Here is a 23,461-nt window from a genome sequence, read left to right as displayed (position 1 = left end):
GGTTTTGTCTAACAATAGCTGGTTTATTGAGTTAACAATAGCTGATGTATTGAACCAAAAAAATTGGTCCGCCATTTGATAAGTTAAGTCATGTAGAGACATTCTCTTTAAGAGTTTTTTGTAAGTAATTTAAGGAAATTCTTTTGAAAATTCAGTAAAAAGGATATTGGTAGAACATCCTTCACCCAATTCATGTGTAAAAATATCTTCACCTTCAAATATACTCATAATGCAAGATTTATTAAATAAAAAATCATGCATGCAATGCATGATGGTTCTTTTAAATTAAACTTTTATCTAAAAGAATGATGTTTATAATCTTTTCTTAAACTTTATAAAAAAAACTTCACAGTTGGTGAAAAGAAAACTGTTAAGGGATAGTTTTAAAATGTGTTTAATAATAACACTTAAACATTTTGAACAGGTGCTCATTAATACAAATCCAATCCATTGTTTCTTAAAGCTTTTTCTTTATCCAATATATTTAATTGAAAAATAATTTCATGTAAGTTAATTAATTTCTATTATTTTTATAATAAACTTGAGTAAAGAACCAAAGTTTAGTTTGTTATTTGTTTTTACTTAAGATACTAATAAAAATAGAATTTTAACAAAATAAAGTATTAAAGATTCTTGCTGATTGTTTAATTTCCTATTTGGAAACATTAAAATTTGGGTTCCTTTGTTATAATTTTGTTTGCTCTTCTCATATGCCAAAAATTATTTAATTACTGTATTTGAGTTTTTAGCTAAACCACTTTTCTGAATTTTTTTTAGTCAACTTCATTTTCATATATTTTTATATGTTTATATTTTGTCAAAAGTTTGTAATTAACTCTACCTGATGCTATAAACTTTGAACATATTTTTTTTTTAATAAGTTGCTTTATTTTAGATAAAAACCTAACCTGCTTTGTCTATTATTTTTGTTGTTTGTATTTTCAGACTATGAGATAAAGTTATCACAAGCAAACATTTACAAATCTGGAAGCGTATCATGTAAATCATATCATTCGTTAATAACAAGATGCATAAATATTTTTTTTTGCAGTTGCAATTACATTGTGTGTATTGTGTTCCAGTGCCTTTTTAATCTCTATGTTATTTATTATATCGTTGCTTATTTATCATTCACAATTTCATTTCTGTTATTCTGTAATTATTTAGTTTATTGTTGTTTTGTGTTTGTGTTACTTTCAGTATTTAGTTTTTGTTTACATTACGGGATTTATGTTTTTTTTTTTTTCGCATTCTAAAATATTCACCTATAAAATGGAAGTTGCATTTCTTGCCTCAAGTGTCTTTTCAATCTCTATGTTTTTTCTATTATGTTTATTAATTATTTTTATTTATTTATGTATTAAATAAGTTCATAAGACTCTGTAACTGTACATTGTAAAAGTAACTGCACAATGTAAATAAAAAATGTACAACAACAACACAATTTTAGTTACAAATACTCATATTTTTACTCATATTTTTCATATATTTCAGAATGCAACAAATAAGATAATGAAAACATGTTAATAAAAATCTTTAACTGGATTTAAAAGCAATTAAAATTGTAACTGTAACTGTAATATCTGTTGCTGTAAGATATAGTTTTAACCATTTATAATTTTAAAGTAAAACTGATAAAATAATAGAAAAAATTAGCTTTAAAGGACCATAACTGCCTTTTAAATTCCATAATTAAAACAAATTATTAAACAAGTTGCTGCCATTTTGCTATGATCTTGAATTTTTTTTTGTTCTTTTCACAAACATAGGTATGTTCCCCTGGGATCAAAATTTTTCTATTCCAATGGTTCAGTAACTATTGGATGCGGATTGGAAGTATGGCATGGCTACCACATGAGTGTTCGACCGAGTCAATGGAAAATGTTAATGAATATTGATGTTTGTGCCACTGCTTTTTATCGCTCCATTGATGTTATTGAATACTTATACGAAATAACTGGTTACGACTGTAATGCTGAAAAGCAACCTCTTAATGATCACAAAAGAAGACAATTTCATGAAGAAATTAAAGGTGTTTTTAAATATATGTATTTTTATTTATATATTTTTTGACAAAATTATCATTTACATATGTATATACATACATACATGCATACATGCATGCATACATACATACATACATACATACATACATACATACATACATACATACATACATACATACATACATACATACATATATATGTGTGTGTGTGTATATATATATATATATATATATATATATATATATATATATATATATATATATATATATATATATATATATATATATATACTATATATATATATATATATATATATATATATATATACTATATATATATATATATATATATATATATATATATATATATATATATATATATATATATATATATATATATATATATATATTGGATTTGTTTGGATCTTATTTTAAGTTTTGTATCTGTCTTAAAAGCAAGGGCCTCATTAGAAGAGCCATCCCAAATATGACAAGAATATTAGTCGAAAATCACTTATCTTATTTTTTATTTTACATGTTGTTTCTTCATTTCATACAAAAACAAAAATAAATAAGTTTATAGAAGTAGAATGGAATCAAGAGTAATTACATAATAAAAATATTAGAGCCAACATTATTCTATCTTTTTTGTTCTCATTAGATGTTAACTTTGCAATTGATTATATTAACAGTTGCTATGAGAGTTGAGTAGTAAATGATAATTTGAGAAGAGGTAAAAAAACTCAGTAAGAGTGTTGCCGCATCATCATTGATATAGGGATGTCAACAGTATTATGATATTTATTAATAGTAAAAAATTTTGAGATTTAGTTAAGTTTTTGTTAAATATTTTTGAGTTTAATGATGAAAGTTTTGAGCTCAATAAAATACATTTGTAACAGAAATGTTATTTGAACCACAAGATGTAGAAGAGTTTAAATGGGAAATAGCTTTTAGTAACAAAAACAGGAGTAATTTGAATATCTAACAATAGATGAAACTGTTTCTTTGGGAAAAACAGAAAAAGTGTGGCCATTAGATTCAAGAGATAAGTTATAGGAAAAGTTATTTGCAAATAGCATAGTCTTATCTCTGGGAGAGATAGTAAGTTCAGATCCATGTATGAGAGATGAAATGTTAGACTTGCTTTTTCAATGAATAAAATTTAAAAAATATTTTCTAAAGGTTTTTAGGACTTAACTTCTGAAATAAAATACAAGTTTTAGGCATCTGATTATAATGTTAGTAAAACCAGTAATACAGAGTCCCAAAAAGAACTCTGGATTTAAAAGTCATAAAGAGATTATATCTTGCTAGTTTTGGTATCCAGGAGCATTAAAAATATAAAGAAGTTTATGGACATCAAATAGGAAAAAAAATTAGACTTTTAGGTAAGTAGAACAATCATTTTTTGAACTTGGAGTTCTTAGGTATAATGTCAGCAAGGACTCCGAGCTTAAAAACAGTAAGCTCCAAGTCATTAAATCTCATGATTTTTTTCTTATAGTAGATCATAAGTCAAAAAACATGTTTAGAGTTTCTGAACACTACAGACCTGGAAAAAGTAGAGATATAAAGCTGGAGTCCTTTTGGGACTTCGCATCTCCGAGTAAAACTAACTTTTGAGATGATGAAATTTAGTATTATGTGAGTAGAAGATAATATATATCTGATAATAGTTAATAGATAATATATAATTAACTTTAGTAGTTAAGACTTGAACACAAGGAGTAGGAGTAAAAGCTTCTATGTCTGCCTGAATCCAAGAGTTTATAAAAGAGGCACAATTTAAAGAAGAGTGACAAAAAGCCTCTAAGACCATTATGAAGAAAATTATAAAATGAATCTCAGTTAGCCCTAGTTAGTCTGATGTAGAAGTTTAAGTGTTTTAGTAAGATCATAACATGATCTGAAAAACCCAAAGAAGAACAAAAGAAAACTGAGCTCAAGCTTGAGCCAGAGAATCAATGTGTGAAAGTAACTGATTAGGGTTGTCTGAAAACAAGTCACAAAGTTAACTGAGTACAAAATAGAAAAAAACTAAAATTTTAAGTTTTAAAGCCAGCAAGGTCAATGGTATTAGAGCCAAGCCATTTAGTGTGATGAGCATTAAAGTCATAGATTGTAATCGTGGGAAGAAGTAAAATGATAAAGAATGAAAAAAAGGTGGTTGAGTGAGGAGGAGCTAAGCAAAAGCACATAAAAGAATAGTCAATACCAATAGGTGAATTGATACATAAGAATATGCCATGCCAGACAGATGAATCAAAAGATGAAACAGCCAAATTTAAATTAGTCTCACGAAGAGCATATTTTAATGGATAAAAAGTTACTTTGAAGACCATAAATAGTTGCAAAAAATAGGTTGAAAGAATTTGTTAGTAATGATGATTTTTCTGAAATCTTTACTTTATTCATGTTTCCAATAGTTAAAGAACTTCAATAACAAATAATGCATAACATCCTAAGTAATAAATTTGTGGTTGCCTCATTCTTGCTAACCAAAACAAATTTGTAATGAAATGAACACTAAAAACACTTACAGGAACACACTCTTTTTGCAACATGGCACTTTTAATACTCTGATATTTTACAGTTGATGTTGGAATCAGCCTCTCTAAAAGCTACCGCAGAGTTCAGGAAATCTTACTACAAGCCAGCTTCAGAAACATTAAACTGTGTTTTAGAGCTGTACTCTATTTAGAAATTAACAAAAATAATTGCATAGCCACTACAAAGGAAACACAGGCACCTACTAATGAATAGAATCAAGAAGATCCAGTGTTCATTATCCAAGGGAGGAAACAATGTAATACAGGTTTATATCTTTGCTAGCCTATTAGATGAAGAAGGCTGGTTAAAAGAAGCTTTCCGTTTACACTTTTTAAAGTTTTTGCCTAGGAGGCATTCTTCAAGACAGTTGTTATCTACCCAAGATGAGTATGTTATCTACCCAAGATGAGTATTTTTATTGAGACTATATATAGTCTTTATTAAACAAAGATTTCTCTTAGTTTTTGTCTAAAAATATTTGTCTTAGTTTTTGCCAATAAAGATAAGTTCTACAAGGTATGAAGGATTTGCTTTTCTAGGACATGAGGTGTGTGCAACGACTGCGCTGTGTTGTATGTTTATAAAGCTTTCACTGCATTTTATGCCATAATAGGCTATTGGTAAAACAATGATTTGAATCTCTTGATTGTGAACTTTTGGTTCATAATTAAGAGGTTGAAAGTTCAAACCCACCCTACACTCTGGAACTACTCTTCTTAACCTATTTCTCTGTGTTCTAAAAAACTTAACTTGATTTGTTGTTATTTTACCACAATTTGCTACTTCCACTATCTTGAGGGTGATTGAAAATGTTTTAAGTTGGTGTTACATAGATTACATTTTAGAATTACCTAGTTGGGACGATGTGCAACTGAATCCTAATGAAATTTAATTCTGTTTCTTGTGCATGTCTTTCTTGTTTAGAGTTTATCTCTATTTTATTCACCTTTAGGATTAACAGCTTGATTGTTTACCTTTCTTTTAACTTCTTTGTCTATCTGAATTTAAAACTGTTTCTACATTATGATGATTCCTTTTGCCTGTTATCACAAATCTTTATCATCTCATTTTTCATTAGAATTATTTTTCAATGTCTCATAAAAATGCACAACTTTGTTGAAAACATTTTGTCTTGCTATAATTTTTTTTTTTTTGAAACAAATTCCTTCCCATATTTAGTCCTGCAAGCAACCACAAGTTGAGAGGTGGGTATTAAGTTGGGAGTTGACAGAATACAAAGAGGAGAGCTAAAGAGCAAGAAAGTGATTGACAGCTTAAAAAACTGTAAATTATGTGTCAGGAAAACATGAAAATGGGATTTATTCCCAAAGAAGTGATGTTAAGAGAAAGAGATTTATAAAACTTTTTTGAGCATGAAAGAAAAGTTACAGTAAAAAGATGCAACTGAGCTGAATGATGAGTCAACTGAGCTGAATGATGAGTCTTAATTGAGTTTTGATTGATGGAACAAGTGATATAAATGAGAAACGACACAGGATCAAGCATGGAGCCTTGTGGTACTTAAGAAGTTATTTGAAATGAAGGAGTGTATTGTTCATCAAGGACAACAATTAGAAAGAAATGATTCAATAAACTTTTTTGTTAAATAAATATGAAAATGTACATTGCCTAAATCATGGAGCACTGTTACTTTTTTTGAACACCCATATTTACATAGACACACAATGAAACTTCATTTTCCAACTACAACAATTGTCTGTTAATAACACACTTTAAAGTCATGACTTTGCTATGACTGCAATTATTTACAATTTAAGGGAGAATACATTTAAGAGATTATTAGCAATCAGTTTATTATTTTTATATATTAATTAAAAAGGATTTTTTGTAAAAAAGAAAATGTGTGATAACAGCAATAGAGTTTTGCCTTCGTCAATATAGTTTTTGATATATTTTTCAATATACTCTTTAATATATATTTTTCAATATACTCTTTAATATATATATATATATATATATATATATATATATATATATATATATATATATTAGGGTGACAAATAAATTTATTGAAAAAAAGATATTTTTTTTTTTTTACGCTCTCAACCTTTTATTTGGTTCCATTTAATGAAAAAATGATACTGGGAAATTTTGGACACAATTTGTTAAGGTTTAGGGGTTGCTCAATCTAATATTTTATTTTTACAAAGCTGCTCAACCCACATTTTTCATATTTTATCATTTATCTTTTCTATTTTACTAATTAAGTTGACAATGCTATCAATATTTTATTATTTGTTAATCTAATGAGTCATGCATAATACACATTGTTTTTTTTAGAAAATTAAAAAGTAAAAATAAAAATATTTCATCATCCAGTTAAGTTACTGCATCAGTATTGCACTTCTGCTAAAACTATTGCATTATCCTGTAAATACAAAATACATTTTTAAAACACATTATTAGAGATATATTTTCAAAATTGATTTATTGTAAATGGAGACAAGAAGTCAAAATGAACTATGGTGTATTGGTCAAGCTACATCTGTGATCACAGGGCACAAGTTGCCATCTTAAAGACAAGTTTTAAAATCTTGTTTTTTCTTCAAAAATAACAACAATGCAAAAGAAAGTGCAGGCCTTGTGACAGATCAGGTTCTAGACTTTTGGCAAAGAGCTAGAATTCCAACAAAACAACGTTATCATGTTATAACACATGTTGAAAAACTTGTTGAGAAATACAGAAAGCTGAAAAAGAATAAAGGCAGAAAAACAGAAACTCAGCAAAGAAATGTGGAAATTTTTTCTCAAGAAATTGAAGAACTATTTGATATTGCTCATGAAGATGCTTTAAAACTAATGACAATAGAAGAAGACAAGACCTTTCTTACACTACAAAGAGAAGGAAGAAAAGGCTATATGAGTTCAGTTGATTGTGAATTATTTAAACAAGAACAGCCTATTTTAAACAGAAAAAAAGCAAATGAAGAAAGAGAAACAAAAGAGTTAAAAAGAAAAAAAGAAGGAATGTGTTCAACAGTCACAGACCTAGTTTTGACAGAATCAGACTCCTCTCAGGGTACAGATAATGAAGTAGATGACTTTATTCCATCATCAGCAAAGAAACTGAAATAGAGTGAAAAAACAGAAAAAAAGAAAGTGATTACTCCAGCATTTTGTTCAGCTCTTGATCGTTTGAAAATTCCAAATCGTTCTGGTTCCTTGGTTTTGTCTACAGTTTGTCAAGGGTTAGGTGCCAATATTGAACATGTATCTACATCATATGAATCTCTTCGATGTGCACGTATTGAAAATCGTAAAGAAGTTGCAAAAAGAATTATTTTAGAGTTCAAATCACAGATTCCATTAACTGTACATTGGGATGGAAAATAGTTATCCGATTTGACAAGCAGAAATGAAGTGGATCGACTGTCCATATTAGTGACAGGATATGATGTAGAAAAACTGTTGTCAGTCCCAAAACTAGATAGAAGCACTGGTGAACAAATGAGTTATGCAACAGAACAAGCTTTAAAAGATTGGAACATTTCATATGACAGAATTGTGGCGCTCTGTTTTGATACTACTTCAAGCAACACAGGTATACATTCAGGTGCTTGTACCTTGCTGGAAAAATTAATTGGAAAGTCTTTATTATACACAGCCTGTCGACACCATATTCATGAAGTGATTTTATCCCATGTTTACAAAACTTGTTTTGGAACATTTTCTGGTCCAGAGGTTAAGTTGTTTCAACGATTTCGTGATCAGTGGAGTAAACTTAATTCTAAATCATGGCTCTTAACTGATGCAGATCTCAAAGTATATGGCTCACTTGTACCGTCAGCTATAGAATTTGCTGTAATTATGATGCAAGGATCAAAACAACCTCGCAACGATTACAATGAGTTTTTGCAACTAGCAATAATTTTTTTAGGAAAAACTCCTCCAGGCCAAAAGGGAATAACTTTTCGTTCTCCTGGTGCTATGCACCAAGCACCATGGATGGCAAAAGCACTGTACTCTATTAAAATCTACTTGTTTTGACATCAATTTTATTTAACAAAAAATGAAAAGAAAAATTTTCTACGATTTTCGATTTTTTCAATATTGATTTACATGGAACATTGGTTTCGGGCTCCCATTTCTTCATCTGCTCCTCACAATGACCTGACACTGATTAGGAAATTGAATAAATTCAAAATATTTGACAAAGAAGTAGCTGAATCTGCCATAAAAGCTATTGCAGGACATTTATGGTGTTTAACTGAAGACCTTGTGAGTCTCTCTTTTTTCAGTAATGATGTTGATAACCAAACTAAAGAAAAAGTGTTGATTGCGCTTGAAAAGCCAGCCAATAAAACCCAGATAAAAAGGTTGAAGGTAAAGGATTGATGGATAAAATTGTAAGCATGAACTTAGATGACTTTGTAACAAATAGATCAAAATATGTATTTGAATTGCTTGGAATAAATTGGGCATTTATGAAGGAACATTGCCCAGACAAGTGGAGTACAATAACGGAATACCAGGATGCACATAAAATTGTTAATTCTATGAAAGTTGTGAATGACACAGCTGAACGAGCAGTGAAACTGGTTTCAGATTACACAAAAATCTTGACAAAAGATGAAACTCAATTGCAATATATTTTACAAATTGTGGAAGAACATTGACGTCAAATTCCAGATATGCGAAAGTCTACAATTGTTAACGCATTAATAAAAACAAGTGAACAAACTGAATCAAACATTCATTAAAATCATATAAATAACACTAAACTTGAATAAAATAATTAAAATTTTGTAGTAATGAAAAAAATAAAAAAGTATATTCATTTTTACTTTATGTTGACCCTTAAATCTGATAATATCAAGCTCATTGAGCAACCTCAAGATAAACCTCTGCAAATATCCTAATAATATTTTGCACAGTATATTTTTTAGTTAAAAGGAACACAATAAAGGGTTGAGAGTTCAATTTCGAGCACTTTGATTTTTTTTTGTCGCCCTTATATATATATATATATATATATATATATATATATATATATATATATATATATATATATATATATATATATATATATATATATATACCATATATATATACCATATATATATTTATATATATATATACCATATATATATCATATATATATATATATATATAAGTCATATATATGACTTATATATATATATCATATATATATAAATATATATGACTTATATATATATATATATATATATATATATGTCTCCACAAGTCTCCGTTTATATTAAAAGTGGTGACTTTTTAATATAATCGTAAAAAATATTTATTGGCCTTAGTACATACATAGAATATCTTTTAGCCTGCTGCTACAAGGGAGTGCTGCTACATCCATTATCTTTTATCTTACTACTACAAAGGAGTGTTGCTATATGGACTATCTTATAGCCTGCTGCTACAAGGATGTGCTGCTACATCGACTGAGGATATGGCATAGGGCAGCAATCTTTTTTTTATTATTATTTTATTTACAATTTCTAACGTTTAAAAACTCTCCACTGACAAGAGCGCAACAAGTGAAAAAATAAAATTATTTTTAGACCGCCTAACTGTAGCTTTACCTAAAATTACATTTTGTAATTTTAGGTAAAGCTACAGTTAGGCGGTCTAACCAGCCAGAACCAGAATGATCTAATAATCACAAATTCCGGTACATCCCTTATGCTAACGCAATACCAATTAAAAATTTTTTTTGTCTGCTCATTAAGTCAACATTGATCTTTATTACAATAATAAACAGCTGGGTAAAAGCATTTAATAATTGTTAAAACTGAAATGTTTTAATTATTTATTTTATGTAATCAAAACAATTTTAGTAAATTTCTTAACTTAAAATTAGCTGAGATACCAATATTCAGCTAATTTGATAAACAAGTTTTATAACAGTTTATATATTTTAAAAACATTTAGTTGGATTATGATGCTAAGTATTAAACTTTAGAAAACAATTCTGCAACCAATTAGAATTGGATTTTCAAGTATTCAAATTAATTTAGTAATAATATGATGTACTTTTTAGAGTTCACTAAAATGAATTTTAAAAATTATGCATATATATATATATATATATATATATATCTTAGGTTTAAAAATTGAAATAACGTATTTGGTAAAGCAAAGAAGAAAATACAGAGTGAATGGAGTCACTGAGAAATCTGTTACTGAACAAATGTTTCCTATCGAAGAAAATGGGAAAAAAAGAAATATCAGTGTTGCCGAATATTTCAGGAAAGAAAAAAATGTGCAAATTAGGTAGAAACTACTTTTTTTTATATTCATTATCTTTTTATCGTTTTCAATTTATGTAATAAAATTTTTTGTACATAAGTTATTTAGTTTTTACAATGTTTAGATTTTAATTTGGGTAATAAATGCTAAATTTTTTTTCAATAAAAATTGAACCATATTTGGTCAATAAAAATAATTACTCTCATCCTTTCAAATTCTTTTTGAAATTAATCCTTTGTCTTCGGGTTTTTGGTTAGTTAAAGATTAGAGATAGTGTCTCTGGCTTTGTGAAAACTAAAAAATGTATAACTCACAAGGATTAATGCGATTTGTGTTAATGTGTTCTGTGACATTTAATTTTTTTTACTAACATTTCATTTATGGACTTTTTTTAAACTACCGTAGTTTACTGAATTACCCCAAAATTATTGTAATTAAGAACTCAAAATATGTTGAAATCTTATTATGTACAGACAAAAAAAGCAAAAAAATTTTTAAAAGAAGAAAAAATAATAAAGTTACTTTCAATTATTAGTGTTACATGTTACATCATATTATTTTATTCTATGTCGTGATCCAATTTCATAAATACTTCTCTTTAAACCTGACCTAATTTCGTAAAATACTTCTATTTAAACCTGATTTTTGTTATGAATACAAAAGTTATTACGCTTTATTAAAATTCTGTCACTACAAAACATCTCTTAAAAACTATTGAATTTGATTTTGTATTTATGCAAATATCTTTATAGCAATACCAACAAGAAAAGAAAATAATATCAAATTAAAATGCTTTTCTATGAATTCTGTTATTTTAATCAGGTGACATAGAGCTATGTCTCAGCCCAATATATTTAAACCATTTTATTTCAGATATTTTGAAAAAAATTGAAAACATTTGATATATGAAAGGCTTGCAATGTTTTCATATAGTTGACTATATGATATTGAGAGCTATGCCCATGTCAAAATAAACATGGCAAGTGTGTTGCTTGCCATGTCAATTTAAATAGTCATAAGGATCTGCAAACTGATGAAATAGAGAGCATTTGTTTAAAAATAATTCTTTTGAAAACAAAACAGATATTATTTGCGTTTTTGAAAATACTAAATATTCACAACATCCAAAATATTTTAGACTGAAACATTTAAAAATGCGTATAAAACAATTTTATTGTTTATGATAAACTACTTTTAATTCAGTTCATTTACACGTAATATATATGATGTATATCATGTTTCACTTCATGGTAAAATCAATGGTTGCCTTTTATATTCTTGAGTTTTTTTATTTTATTGTTATTTTCTGTTGTTAGTTAAAAACATTCTTTATTTAAACTGTTTTTTTTGTTTTTTTTCTTGTTCAACTTTTTGATTAAATTTCTTTTTATAAATAAACTTTAAATATCATCGCGCATTTTTTTCTATTTTGTTATCAAGAAAACAATTAGCTTTAGTAATTTTAATGTGGCATTTTATAAAATGATCTTCTTTTGGTATTAAATAATTAAGTTTCAATTTTTTTAATTTTTTTTTTGTGCTAAAACTAAATGTGCTTAAACTTTATATCATCATTGTATGCTAAAATTTTGTATTTTCTACAGCTGCACTTCTATTTAAAATAACGATCAATCAAACAACATCTTTGCGTGTTGAAAACAACATCTTTGCACATTGTAAAGCGTTAAGGAGTAGTTACAAAATCTGTTAAAATTAAAATGTTCTTATATTAAATCAATGATTTTATAAAAGTTTAATTATATTATATAAAAAGTTTAAACAATTAATTAAAAGTTAATTGTACAAAAATATAAAACATCTAAAATTACTTTGATGTTATCAAAGTAATTTTAGATGTTTTATATTTTTCATTTCTCCTCCATTTTTAATCCGCCCATGTGAGCTATTTCAGAAAAACATTATATCAAACAATTAATTGGAGCATTAGTTATTTACAAAATTAATTGTCAGTTTTTTTGTCAAAAAAAGATGATTTGGTTTATAATTATATCGAAAGTAATTTTTAATTAAATAAAGTACTTTTTCATTTACAAAGTTAGTAAGTGTTATGAAACAAAAATCAAACACTGAAAAACATTTTTTTTAATTTACTGGTCAATAAAAACACTTGACTGTCAATTCAAAGTGCTAGCCAGTCAAATTGACCTCAAGGTGGAAACATGGTTTGAAGCTGTTTCAATTGTGTTGGTCCTATATACTTAATCGATGCTTGAGATTGTGCTGGTCATAATGAGCAAAAATATGTACAAGGGTATCATAAGCTATGTTATGCAGCCACATGCTAAGGACAAAATGACTCGAGAATGGATATTTTAGCTGACAATGACCTGAAGCAATATTCAACCATAGTGAAAGGGTTTTTCGAGTCCAAAAAACTGTGGTTAATGACATGGCTTTTGCAAAGTTTTGATCTTAATCCTGTAAAATATCCATGGGAACACATCAATTGATAACTTACAGGTTGAAAAGCAACGTTTAAACAAGATTTGTTTGAAATTTTGAAAAAATGAATGGAATAAATTGACATTAATGTGATTAACAAGCTCGTGGGCCCAATACCTTATTGCTGTCAAGCAGTAATCCTCAGGGTTTCTTGATGAAGTTTTAAAGAATTCTACTTCAAATTAAAACATTTTCTATCGAAAAATGTTTTTTTTTAATCTTGATTCACTTAACAAGACTGCAAGCAACCACTAATAAGTTGGAATTATTAGAAAACAAAGAATAGAGTTAAAGAGCAAGAAAATGGTTGACAGAAGATTTGAAAAGTTGTAGTTTGTATGAGTCAGGAAAAGTTGTACAGTAGAATCTCTCTAATTCAAATTTTATTAGGAAAAATAAAAGTTTGAATTAGAGAGATTTTTTCAATTATTGAAAGTTTATTTTTTTTAAATGCATTTCACGGTGACTTTGCATTTAATCGAATTATGGAGGTTTTTGAATTAAGGAGATTCGAATTAGAGAGATTGTGCTGTAGTTTGTATGAGTCAGAAAAACATAAAAATTGGAGAGAGTTTAAAAGGGCTGAAGTGCAAGATAAAACTAGGTGAATAAATGTTTTTAGGGCATGCCATCAGAGATACAGTAAGGGAATGAGACTTTCCTCACAATCACAAGTCAAGCGAGAGTGAGTTATGGTTAATGGAACTAGAAATAATAGCTCTTTTAGCAGCGACTATGATAGTATTTGTAGATAAGAGAAAGAGATCCAACTACAGTACGATGGGAGGGGTGCTCAAGCTTGGCAGATAGACCAGGTCCATATATATTTACAATGATTTTTTGGACCTTGTCTTAAAGTAAAAGAGCATCATTAGAAGAACCAGCTCAAATATGACAACATTATTCCATACAGGGGCAAATAAGAGATTTGTAGAGGTAGAGAATGGAATCAGGAGTAAGATAATAGCAAGCACTATAAAGAGAAGCAACCTTAGTAGATGTTAATTTAAAAGTTGATTATATATATGGTTTCCATAAAAGGTCAGTTGTGAACGATAATCCAAGAAGGCATAAAGAAGAGGACTCAGTGAGACAGTTTCCGTTTATCAATATAGAAATGTGATAGTTATTTGTAGTAAATAACTATCACATTTCTAAATTGATAAAAAATTGAGTTTTGTTGGATTTAAACTTTACAAGCCACTACAAGCCTGAATCTGTTACAGAAATGAGATAGATTCAAGATTAGCTGCCTGTTCTAAGTGGCTCTATTTGCTGTTCATCAGCAAATAGAGCCACTTTAGATGTAAAGTTGTTCGGAAGATCATTAATGTAAATAAGAAACAAAACAAAACCAAGAATAGAATCTTGAGGCACTCCAGAAGTTACTGGAAATGAAGAAGAGTGTTGGCCTTTGAGTATGACTTTAATGAAGTGGTTACAAAGAAATGATTTGATAAACTTAAAAACTTTCCTAGATACACCATAATAAGGTCTGTTTACCTACTTAACTTGCCTTTAACCTATCCACCTACATACCAACTTCCATCGAATAAAAGTGCTCTTCGATATTTCTTGTTCCTAACTTCAGCTAGAGATAAGCAATTCAAACCTATTAAAACAAACTTTTAATGTTCTTGAGCATAAGAGGATGTTATATGCAAAGGGAAAGACGAGTTTTGTTATTCAAATACCAAAAAAATACTGTTTACTCTGACAAATTATAAATATTTGGAAGTCTGCTGGTTTCAGTAGTTACTTGATTTCTGAGAGAAGTATAGTAAAAAAGTTTAATTCTCCATACAGCAAATACAAAGTTTTGTGCAACAGTAAAATCTTTCAAATCAAAAAGCAAATTTTCCAACACCATAAAAATGACGTTTACAATATGGTAGAGAAATTGTTTAGCATCAGAGCAAAAGACTTTGAGAAGTAGTTGAGACACGATGAATCAATGCCTCGTACTTCTGCTTTACTAGCGGAATTGGCCTTCTTAGATGATCAAAGGTATTTTTTGCTTAAAGTTTTTTGCGAAGATTTAACCTATTGAAATGACATATCTACAAATTTTTTGCAAATATAAGAAATCATTTTTTTGAGAAACTTTGATTTTTCATTCAAATTTATCTTTTGCACAGAACTAACAGAAATATGATCATATGTTCTAAAATTGACACAGAGCTTGAAGCAAGGTTTCAGAGAAAAATCCATAGATGCAAGAGGCAAGAAGAATACAAAGATCGAGCACAGAAGGGCAGCGATTCAATAATTGATGATAATAAAGATGAAATTGGTGAAAAAAACGCAATGGAATCATAACTTTTTTCCTAACAATGATATAGATTTCGCAAATGAGAAACCTGCAGAATCTAAAAAAAACCTGAGCTGAATCACAATTAGGTAATATCAAAGTATAATTTGTTTAACACATAAAAATTTTTATTTCAACTTCTGAATAAATAAAAAGAGAGAACATAAACATTTTTCTCGTATAATGCACGGACATTTTAGGTAAAATGATTATTTTTTTGAAGTAAATGTATAACTGAGCTAAAAATCTTTATATTAATTTAGGGTCTCATTGCAGCAACAACTTTCACCAGTATAAGGGTCAGTTTCAGCATTCAAGATCAAACTCTATTTATTGCAAGCGTAATAATCTATTTAGGAGGAGATGTTAAACAACTAAAGTTAAGCAGAGAATCTGTCAAAAGGTCTGTCTTGGTAAACCATTACTTTGAATATTGTGTAGACACTATATTGCCAAGATAAATATTACTTGGTTATTGAAGGCAATTTCAGAGGAAACTTTTAAAGCCCCTGCAAATAAGTTGCTGAAACATTTCCAGAAGAAATGGCTAACAGAGTTTTATCCAAAAGTTTCATATTGCCAAGATAAATATTACTTGGGCTTTTAAGGCTAACTCAAAGGAAACTTTTAAAGACCCTGTAAATAAGTTGCTAACAGATTTTCAGAAGAATTGGGTAACAGAATTTTATTCAAAAGTTTCAACAAATGGTGCTGTAGAAAAGTTCAAATAATTTCCTGAGCAAGATCTTATTGTTGGCAGTGATCTCTGCAAACTCTATTTGAAGTCTAAAAAGTTTGTAACTAAAGTACCAGAACATGAAATCTTACCCAGGTCGGTAGCAATAATATAAAATGAGTTAGTTTTTCCATAAATATACTTTTTTTAAAGGAATATAAATAAAAAAAAGAATGTTTTAGGAATGATTTTAGGTACCTTGTTGAATATTTTGTATATCACATAAATGTTAAATCTGACAAATTAAATAGTTTTCAATCAACCTGGCGCCTGCCACAATGCAAGATTTATGGACTATGCGATATACTTTCTAATGCTCGATATGACATCCAAAGTGATTGAATATCTGACTCCTGAAAAAAGACATATGGTCTCAAGGGTAGCCATTTATTATTGCTATTTATTATATACCTGTCTTTCTTAAATCAGGCAAAACAGAGCATGCCGTTATAAATGATTTTAATGCATTCAAAATTGCTGAAACAGTTAAAACAGAATGAAGTTATGAAGTTGGAAACTCACTTCAGAAAAGCACGAGTAACCACAATTGGTATTTGTCTCCTAAAGTTGTTGTACTATAGTTAGGTAATCCTCATATGAAAGCAGATGCTAAGCATTTAATCATTGAGAAACTTCTAAGATCAAACAAAAGTTTCGTTATAAACATATTTGTATTTAGACTAACTGAATGTTGTAGCATAGGATAAGCAACTGCTGTTATTGATTTTCACACAAAAAAATTTTTCGATCCTATTTTGTGTCATCTTAATGTCGAATACTTTATAGAAATTAAAAAATGTCTTTTCACTTCTTAAATTGGAAGTTTTGTATATTGACCAATCAAAAATCAATTATTTATAATTACACATAATTTTTGAAGTTTTTTATGTAGCCATTATGAATAAAATTTGGCATTAAAAAGTTCAATGTCAGCTTTTTACTTAAGTAAGTCAAAAGTTGTAAATAAAAAAAGAACTAGAAGGTTTCTGAAATTTTGTTTTTAAAACATAGAGATTTTCAAAGTATGAATAAAACAAGTTTTCGCTACTGAAGTTTTTATTTTTGGAAGAATCAAAAATTTCAAATGACTATATTTCATGAATCACAAAAGAATTATTGAAATAAATAATTGTAGTATATATAAAATAATAATAGAATATTTAAAATTAAGAATTATAGAAATAAAAAAAAATAGAAAAAAGAATTTAACGAAAAGAATTTAATAAGATAATGATACAAAGCATTGTGTTAGACATGTTAAGTTTAGATATGTTAAGGAATATTTTAAATCACAAAAAATCAAAATTCTTAAATGGTCTTCACAGAGCTCAGCCATTTATTTAAAAATTATAATTTTGCAATTTTAATAAAAATTTTACCTGTTTTTATGTAAATTTTATTCAAAACTCAGTTGTTTCTAAACTTTTGCACAGATGCAATTGAGTTTTAATTAAACTATAAACTTTAACTATAAACTTTGAAAATTTTGTAATATTTTGAATTGAAATAATAAAAGTACATGGTAAAAGTTTCAGTGGAGATAAACTAAAACTTTTATATATATATATATATGTATATATATATATATATATATATATATATATATATATATATATATATATATATATATATATATATATATATATATATATATATATATATATATATATATATATATATATATATGTAGACATATATATATATATATATATATAAATGTATATATATATATGTAGATATATATATATATATACATATATATATATATATATATACATATATATATATATATATATATATATATATATATATATATATATATATATATATATATATATATATATATATATATATATATATTTGAATTTTTACATAAGATTTCCTGCCCTTCCTTGCCTTCATGTTGGAGATGAAAAAAAAACTATTTATATTCCAATGGAAGTTTGCAGAGTTGTTCCTGGCCAACGTTGTCTTAAAAGGCTAAATGAAAATGCAACAGCAGAGATGATAAAGATTGCAGCTAAAAAACCGAACCTGCGACAAGCAACTATAGATGACATTGTATAACTTTATATATACATATATTTTTAACAATTTGTTGAAAACCTTTATTTTGCAAGATACGAAATTTTTATTTTTCAAAAACAATTTCTTTTTATAGATTAAAAATGCAAATTTTTCACAAGATAAATATCTAAAAAGCTTTGGAATTCAAATAGCAAACTCAATGGTGGAACTTACTGGTCGTATTTTGCCTACCCCTGGCATAAAATATGGTGAAAAGGTAAGTACTTTGTTTGTTGTTGTTGTTGTTGTTGTGTTTTTTTGGATTTATTTGTGTTTATTTTTATATCTTTATTTTTAGGATCAGCCTTTGTTACCTTCTAATGGTAAGCATTTTTATAATAAAAAGTCAAAATAATAAAAGCACTGCTTTTATCTTTAAAATAGACAATTATATATTAAATAACTCTTAAACAGTTTTTAAACATTTTTTAACAAGTGGTAAACATTTTCAACTGTTTAACTTGTCAATACAATGCATAAGTTTGTATAATTTGATCAAATCTCTTTTTTTTTTCTCCTCTCAAATGTCAAGCCTAAGGCATTCATATTTGAGGCTGGTATTTGATAAAATGAGTGAAGTTGCTCTGTGCTGTATTTTTGTATAATGTTGTACTTTTGTATAAGGAGACCAAACCAGAACTGCAAACTTAAGAAATGGGAAATGAATGTTAAATAAAAAAGGTTTAATTAAGTTGTAAAATGAATCTTGCAAGAAATTTTTCTATTTGTTCTAGCATTTGCTTTGCTTCATCAATATACTTGATTTTTCCATTTAAGGTTTGTAGAAATTATAATTTCAAGATCTTATTCAGACTTAAAATCATGAATTCGTATAATATTTGTAAAAAGTGGATATTTCTTATTGGTTGAGCCATAATGCATCCCAATGCACTTATTTATGTTGAATTTTAACAAACTTGAGTCTTTTCAAATGGTTTCATCCTGGATTTCTTTAACACACAAATCTAAAAATACATTAAGTATTGTTTTGGCAAAAATCATCAGCGAATAATGCAATGTAAATTTAAAAAAATAATATATAGCCAATGACAGAACCTTGAGGAACCCCCTAAAGTTACAGGATATAAAAAAAAGTGATGTCCATTGAGGACAACTTTTGTACTACGATCCCTAAGAAAGGATTCAATGATCTTAAAGATGTTACCTGATAAATCATAAGAAGAAAGCTTACAGAGAAGACCAGCATGCCAATTTTTATCAAAAGCTTTAGAAATGTCAAAAGCGATAGATTTAACCTCTCCACATCTATCTAATTCACAATGAAACCTATTGTTTAATACTCTTAGCAAATCAGGTGTAGAATGTGAAGATCAAAATCCATATTGATGATCAGAAAGTACGTTATTAGATTCAAGATGAGAGGTTTAGTGTTTTTTGATTAAAGACTCAAAAACCTTGCTTATGATAGGAAGAAGACTAATGGGAAGATAGTTAGACGACTCAGATTGCTCTCCAGAGTTTTTGAAAAAAGAAATAACAGATGTCACTTTCCAGCATGCTGTAAAACAATACTCTAATAAGCACTTGTTAAATAGTTTTAAAAGTATAGATGACAGCTTTAGAGAATACTTTCGCAAGACTATAACAGATATGTTTTTTAGACACGGTGGAATAATAGATTTGCCCTTATTATAGATACTGTTAAAGATTCTCCAGAAGTCATGAGAGCCTAATTTTTGAGATAAATTACAAGATTTTGTGACCTGAGAGTAGCGTTAGACAAAACCTTTTTACAATGGTTTTTAGCAATACTAAACAGACATCTTTTTTCTGGAGAATTGTTTTGTTGGTAGATAAAGAAAGTAATGGTCTTGATTGGAAATTGCAGGAGCACATTGTGAACTATGGAGAAGAGTGAGACTTGACTTGAAATGGTTGAGAGGGAATGAAAATTCCATGCCAACCTGAATCTAAGAAGTTATATAAGAAGCACATTTGTCAGCAGGGAGACGAAAGATTTCTACCCAAGGGCCATCACAAAGAAAATCATAGAAAGAGTCCTAGTCAGCTTTCATGTTATTGTAAGAACTACAATGATAAGGAGGTTCTGATGACGAAGAAGAATGAGAAAATAGTTTTAGAGAGATCGAACTGTGATCAGAAGCACCTAAGGATAAATGTGGAAAAACTGATTTAGAGATTTCATGAATTTTTTCCTTAAAAATTTCGCGTAGATTGAAACCTAAGAACAAAAGTATTTAAAAAGCTTGCCCCTCTGCTCAAATGTTTGCATCTTAAATTCATTCTATAGTTAAGAAGATTCTGATATGAAAAGATTTTAACTTAACCGTTGGTGTTTCTCTATTTCCTTGCGATCCATTTACTTCTTTTATATTTTAATTTTTTTTTAATTTAATTATGTTTTTAAATCCTGTTTTTTTATATCATGAAAAAGATAAACTTTTAAATAAATTAACAATGAATATTAGTGAACGATAGATTTAGAGAACTTGGTGACGGCTATGATTTTTTGTGTTTTACAGTTTTTGGAACTTAAATAATTTTTTTAATGTGTTAAAGAACTTGACTCAAAGCACAGAAAGTACTTAGTACTTTAGTTTATCAAAATTACTACCACTCTGTATTTAGAATCTCATTTCAACAACCAAACGAAGTTGACAGTGTTGATGCAGGAGGCATCACCACAGCAAGGTGCAGTAGATCAGATTCAGAAAGGTCATGTAGCTCATTTCCAGCTTTTCAACTTCAAAGTTCTACTTTCCAACGCTGCAAAATAATAAATTTTCCTACATGTGGTGGGGAACAAAACTAGTAACCTGTCAATTAATATTATTAATATTATAATATAATTAAATTATTAACTTCACTAAAGTGGTCACTAATTACAGGGTTTATAGAACTCAGGAAAAATTTGAAAAACCAGGATAATGTATTGAAAATTAGTGAAAACCTGGAAAAATTAAAATAAAAGGTTTTTCTGAAAATCTTCAAAATTAGGGAAAAGTCATGGAAATCTTTTGTATGTATTTATGTATGTATAAATTTAGATTTAGGTTAGCATTTGATGACTTTTTTTCCTTACTTTGTTCCATAATGCTTTTTCAAAATAATGAAAATTAAAAAGAGCTATCCTTGCATATTCTACCTACTTAGTCAATCGATGTATGTACTTATGTATGTACGATGTATGTACTGCCTCCGGCAGCTGGTTATTTCAGTATGACATCAGACTGCTCATCTAAACACGCAATAAAAGTTTTTTATATAGGTATATTTTTTATCTTTTTAGGTGCATGGAATATGAAAGGACGTCGCCTTTATAAAGGTGCTATAATAAAAAAGTGGGGTCTTATTGTTTATGACATCGGAAGACCTTTGCAGAATGATGTACTAATGGAATTCCAGGCAGAACTTATCAAATCAGCGTAATTTAATTTTAAATATGTTTTAACTACTAGTCTAGTTAGTTTTTGGTACTAAATTTTACCTGGCAATATACTAAAATATTAGTTTAATTTTATATGTTTTTCGTTAAGTGATATTTTTTTTTAAGATTGATTTTTTATTTTTTTTCTTCAATTTTTTTTCTTTATTAAATTTATATTTATTTACTATTTTTATATTGCTTTCCTATTTTTTTTTCGTTCTTAGTTTCTTTTTATCCTATTTTTTTTATTCTTAGTTTTTTTTACCTTAACTATCATTTAAACATCAAAAAATTCTAAACTTTTTATGTCATTTAGTGTTTAAGCAAATTGAAAATTTAGAAGAATTTATTTGTAAAATGGCAATATGAAATACTTTATTTTAGTATTTAAAATAATGAAATAATTTTATAGTGAAAAAATATAATAAATTAAATCAATAATCAAATTATTAATGTAAATTTATTCAAAAATACAAATTTTATTAAGTTAAAAAGTTGAATTAAAAACAATGTTAGTTTTGAGTTTTTAACTTTAGAAAAGAGATTGGAATTCAAATTGATAATCCAGTTTACCAGGCTCGTGCTCCAGCAAATGAAATTCCAGAATTTGTTATTAGTAAAGCATTTAAGAAAGATAGAGATATTGAGTTGCTGGTTTTCATTTTGCCAGGAAAGACACCATTTTATGGTATGTTTTAATATCTTTTTTAAAATAAATGTTTAATAAATCAATGATATATTTTGGAATAAAGTTTTTATATTCAAGAATATTTATAAATAACTAATTTATAAAGTATTAATGTATTAAAAGTATTAAAGGAAGCACCAACTAATGTTAGTAAGATATAATAACAAGGATAATGTTAATGCAAATGTTTACAATGAATAAAACTAAAATGTATAGCAATAATAATAATAATAATAATAATAATTATAATAATAATAATTATAATAATAATAATTATAATAATAATAATTATAATAATAATAATTATAATAATAATAATAATAATAATAATAATACAACAACAACACTAAAAAATAATAAATGACAGTATTATTAATTATTAGTAATGATAGGCAAAAATTACTATATGACTCTAAAATCAACCAATAAAAAATTACAATTAAATTGCAGAACATTTGCTGAAGCTTCGGTTTTGGCCAAAGCCTGGGGTATTGTTTGTAGTTACTAAGCAACTGGCTATATAAACATATAAATTTAATTAATGCTTTAATCTTGATAGCTTTAGGAGGTCAATTGCAATATTATTATTCAGTGTAGAAAATAATGGGGATGAATTGTCAACAACTGTTTGCAATGAACAAAGTTGCTAATTTGACATCCCAGAATGATTTCTTGCCTGTCCAGGTTAGCCGGTTAAAAATAACGAAAAGTTATGGAACTCAATTAATTTTAAGTTCTATATTTTTAAATTTTAAATTTAGAACATCTTAGCAAGTTAACTTAGAATGAAATTAAACTTAAAAAACAATGAAACATTGAAAATTACTTTATGTTACTTACTGATTGCTTTCTTATTGATGTTACTCAAAACATAGCTTTTAATCTAATAAAATTAGATTTGAAATAACTTTGTGCATGGAGTTGAAAAAATACTTTTTGATCTGCAAAGTTCAGTTTGTAAATCAAAAATTTTTTGATTTACAAAATTC

General features: G+C 27.4%; 1 protein-coding gene across 2 annotated transcripts in view; it reads left to right on the top strand.

Annotated features, from left to right (window-relative positions):
• Positions 1-23,461, top strand: part of LOC100197980 (protein argonaute-2) — a 104,048-nt gene that overhangs the window by 43,171 nt on the left and 37,416 nt on the right. For both annotated transcript variants that reach the window (XM_065788373.1, XM_065788374.1), the window contains exons 8-14: positions 1,770-2,032; positions 10,654-10,822; positions 18,186-18,369; positions 18,470-18,592; positions 18,674-18,698; positions 21,647-21,782; positions 22,321-22,472. In XM_065788373.1, the coding sequence (XP_065644445.1) occupies positions 1,770-2,032; positions 10,654-10,822; positions 18,186-18,369; positions 18,470-18,592; positions 18,674-18,698; positions 21,647-21,782; positions 22,321-22,472 (1,052 nt within the window). The remainder of the gene's footprint in view (positions 1-1,769; positions 2,033-10,653; positions 10,823-18,185; positions 18,370-18,469; positions 18,593-18,673; positions 18,699-21,646; positions 21,783-22,320; positions 22,473-23,461) is intronic.

Source organism: Hydra vulgaris, chromosome 01 (genome assembly GCF_038396675.1).
Source record: "Hydra vulgaris chromosome 01, alternate assembly HydraT2T_AEP".
Lineage (NCBI taxonomy): Eukaryota > Metazoa > Cnidaria > Hydrozoa > Anthoathecata > Hydridae > Hydra > Hydra vulgaris.
This window is presented reverse-complemented; position numbering and strand designations above follow the sequence as displayed.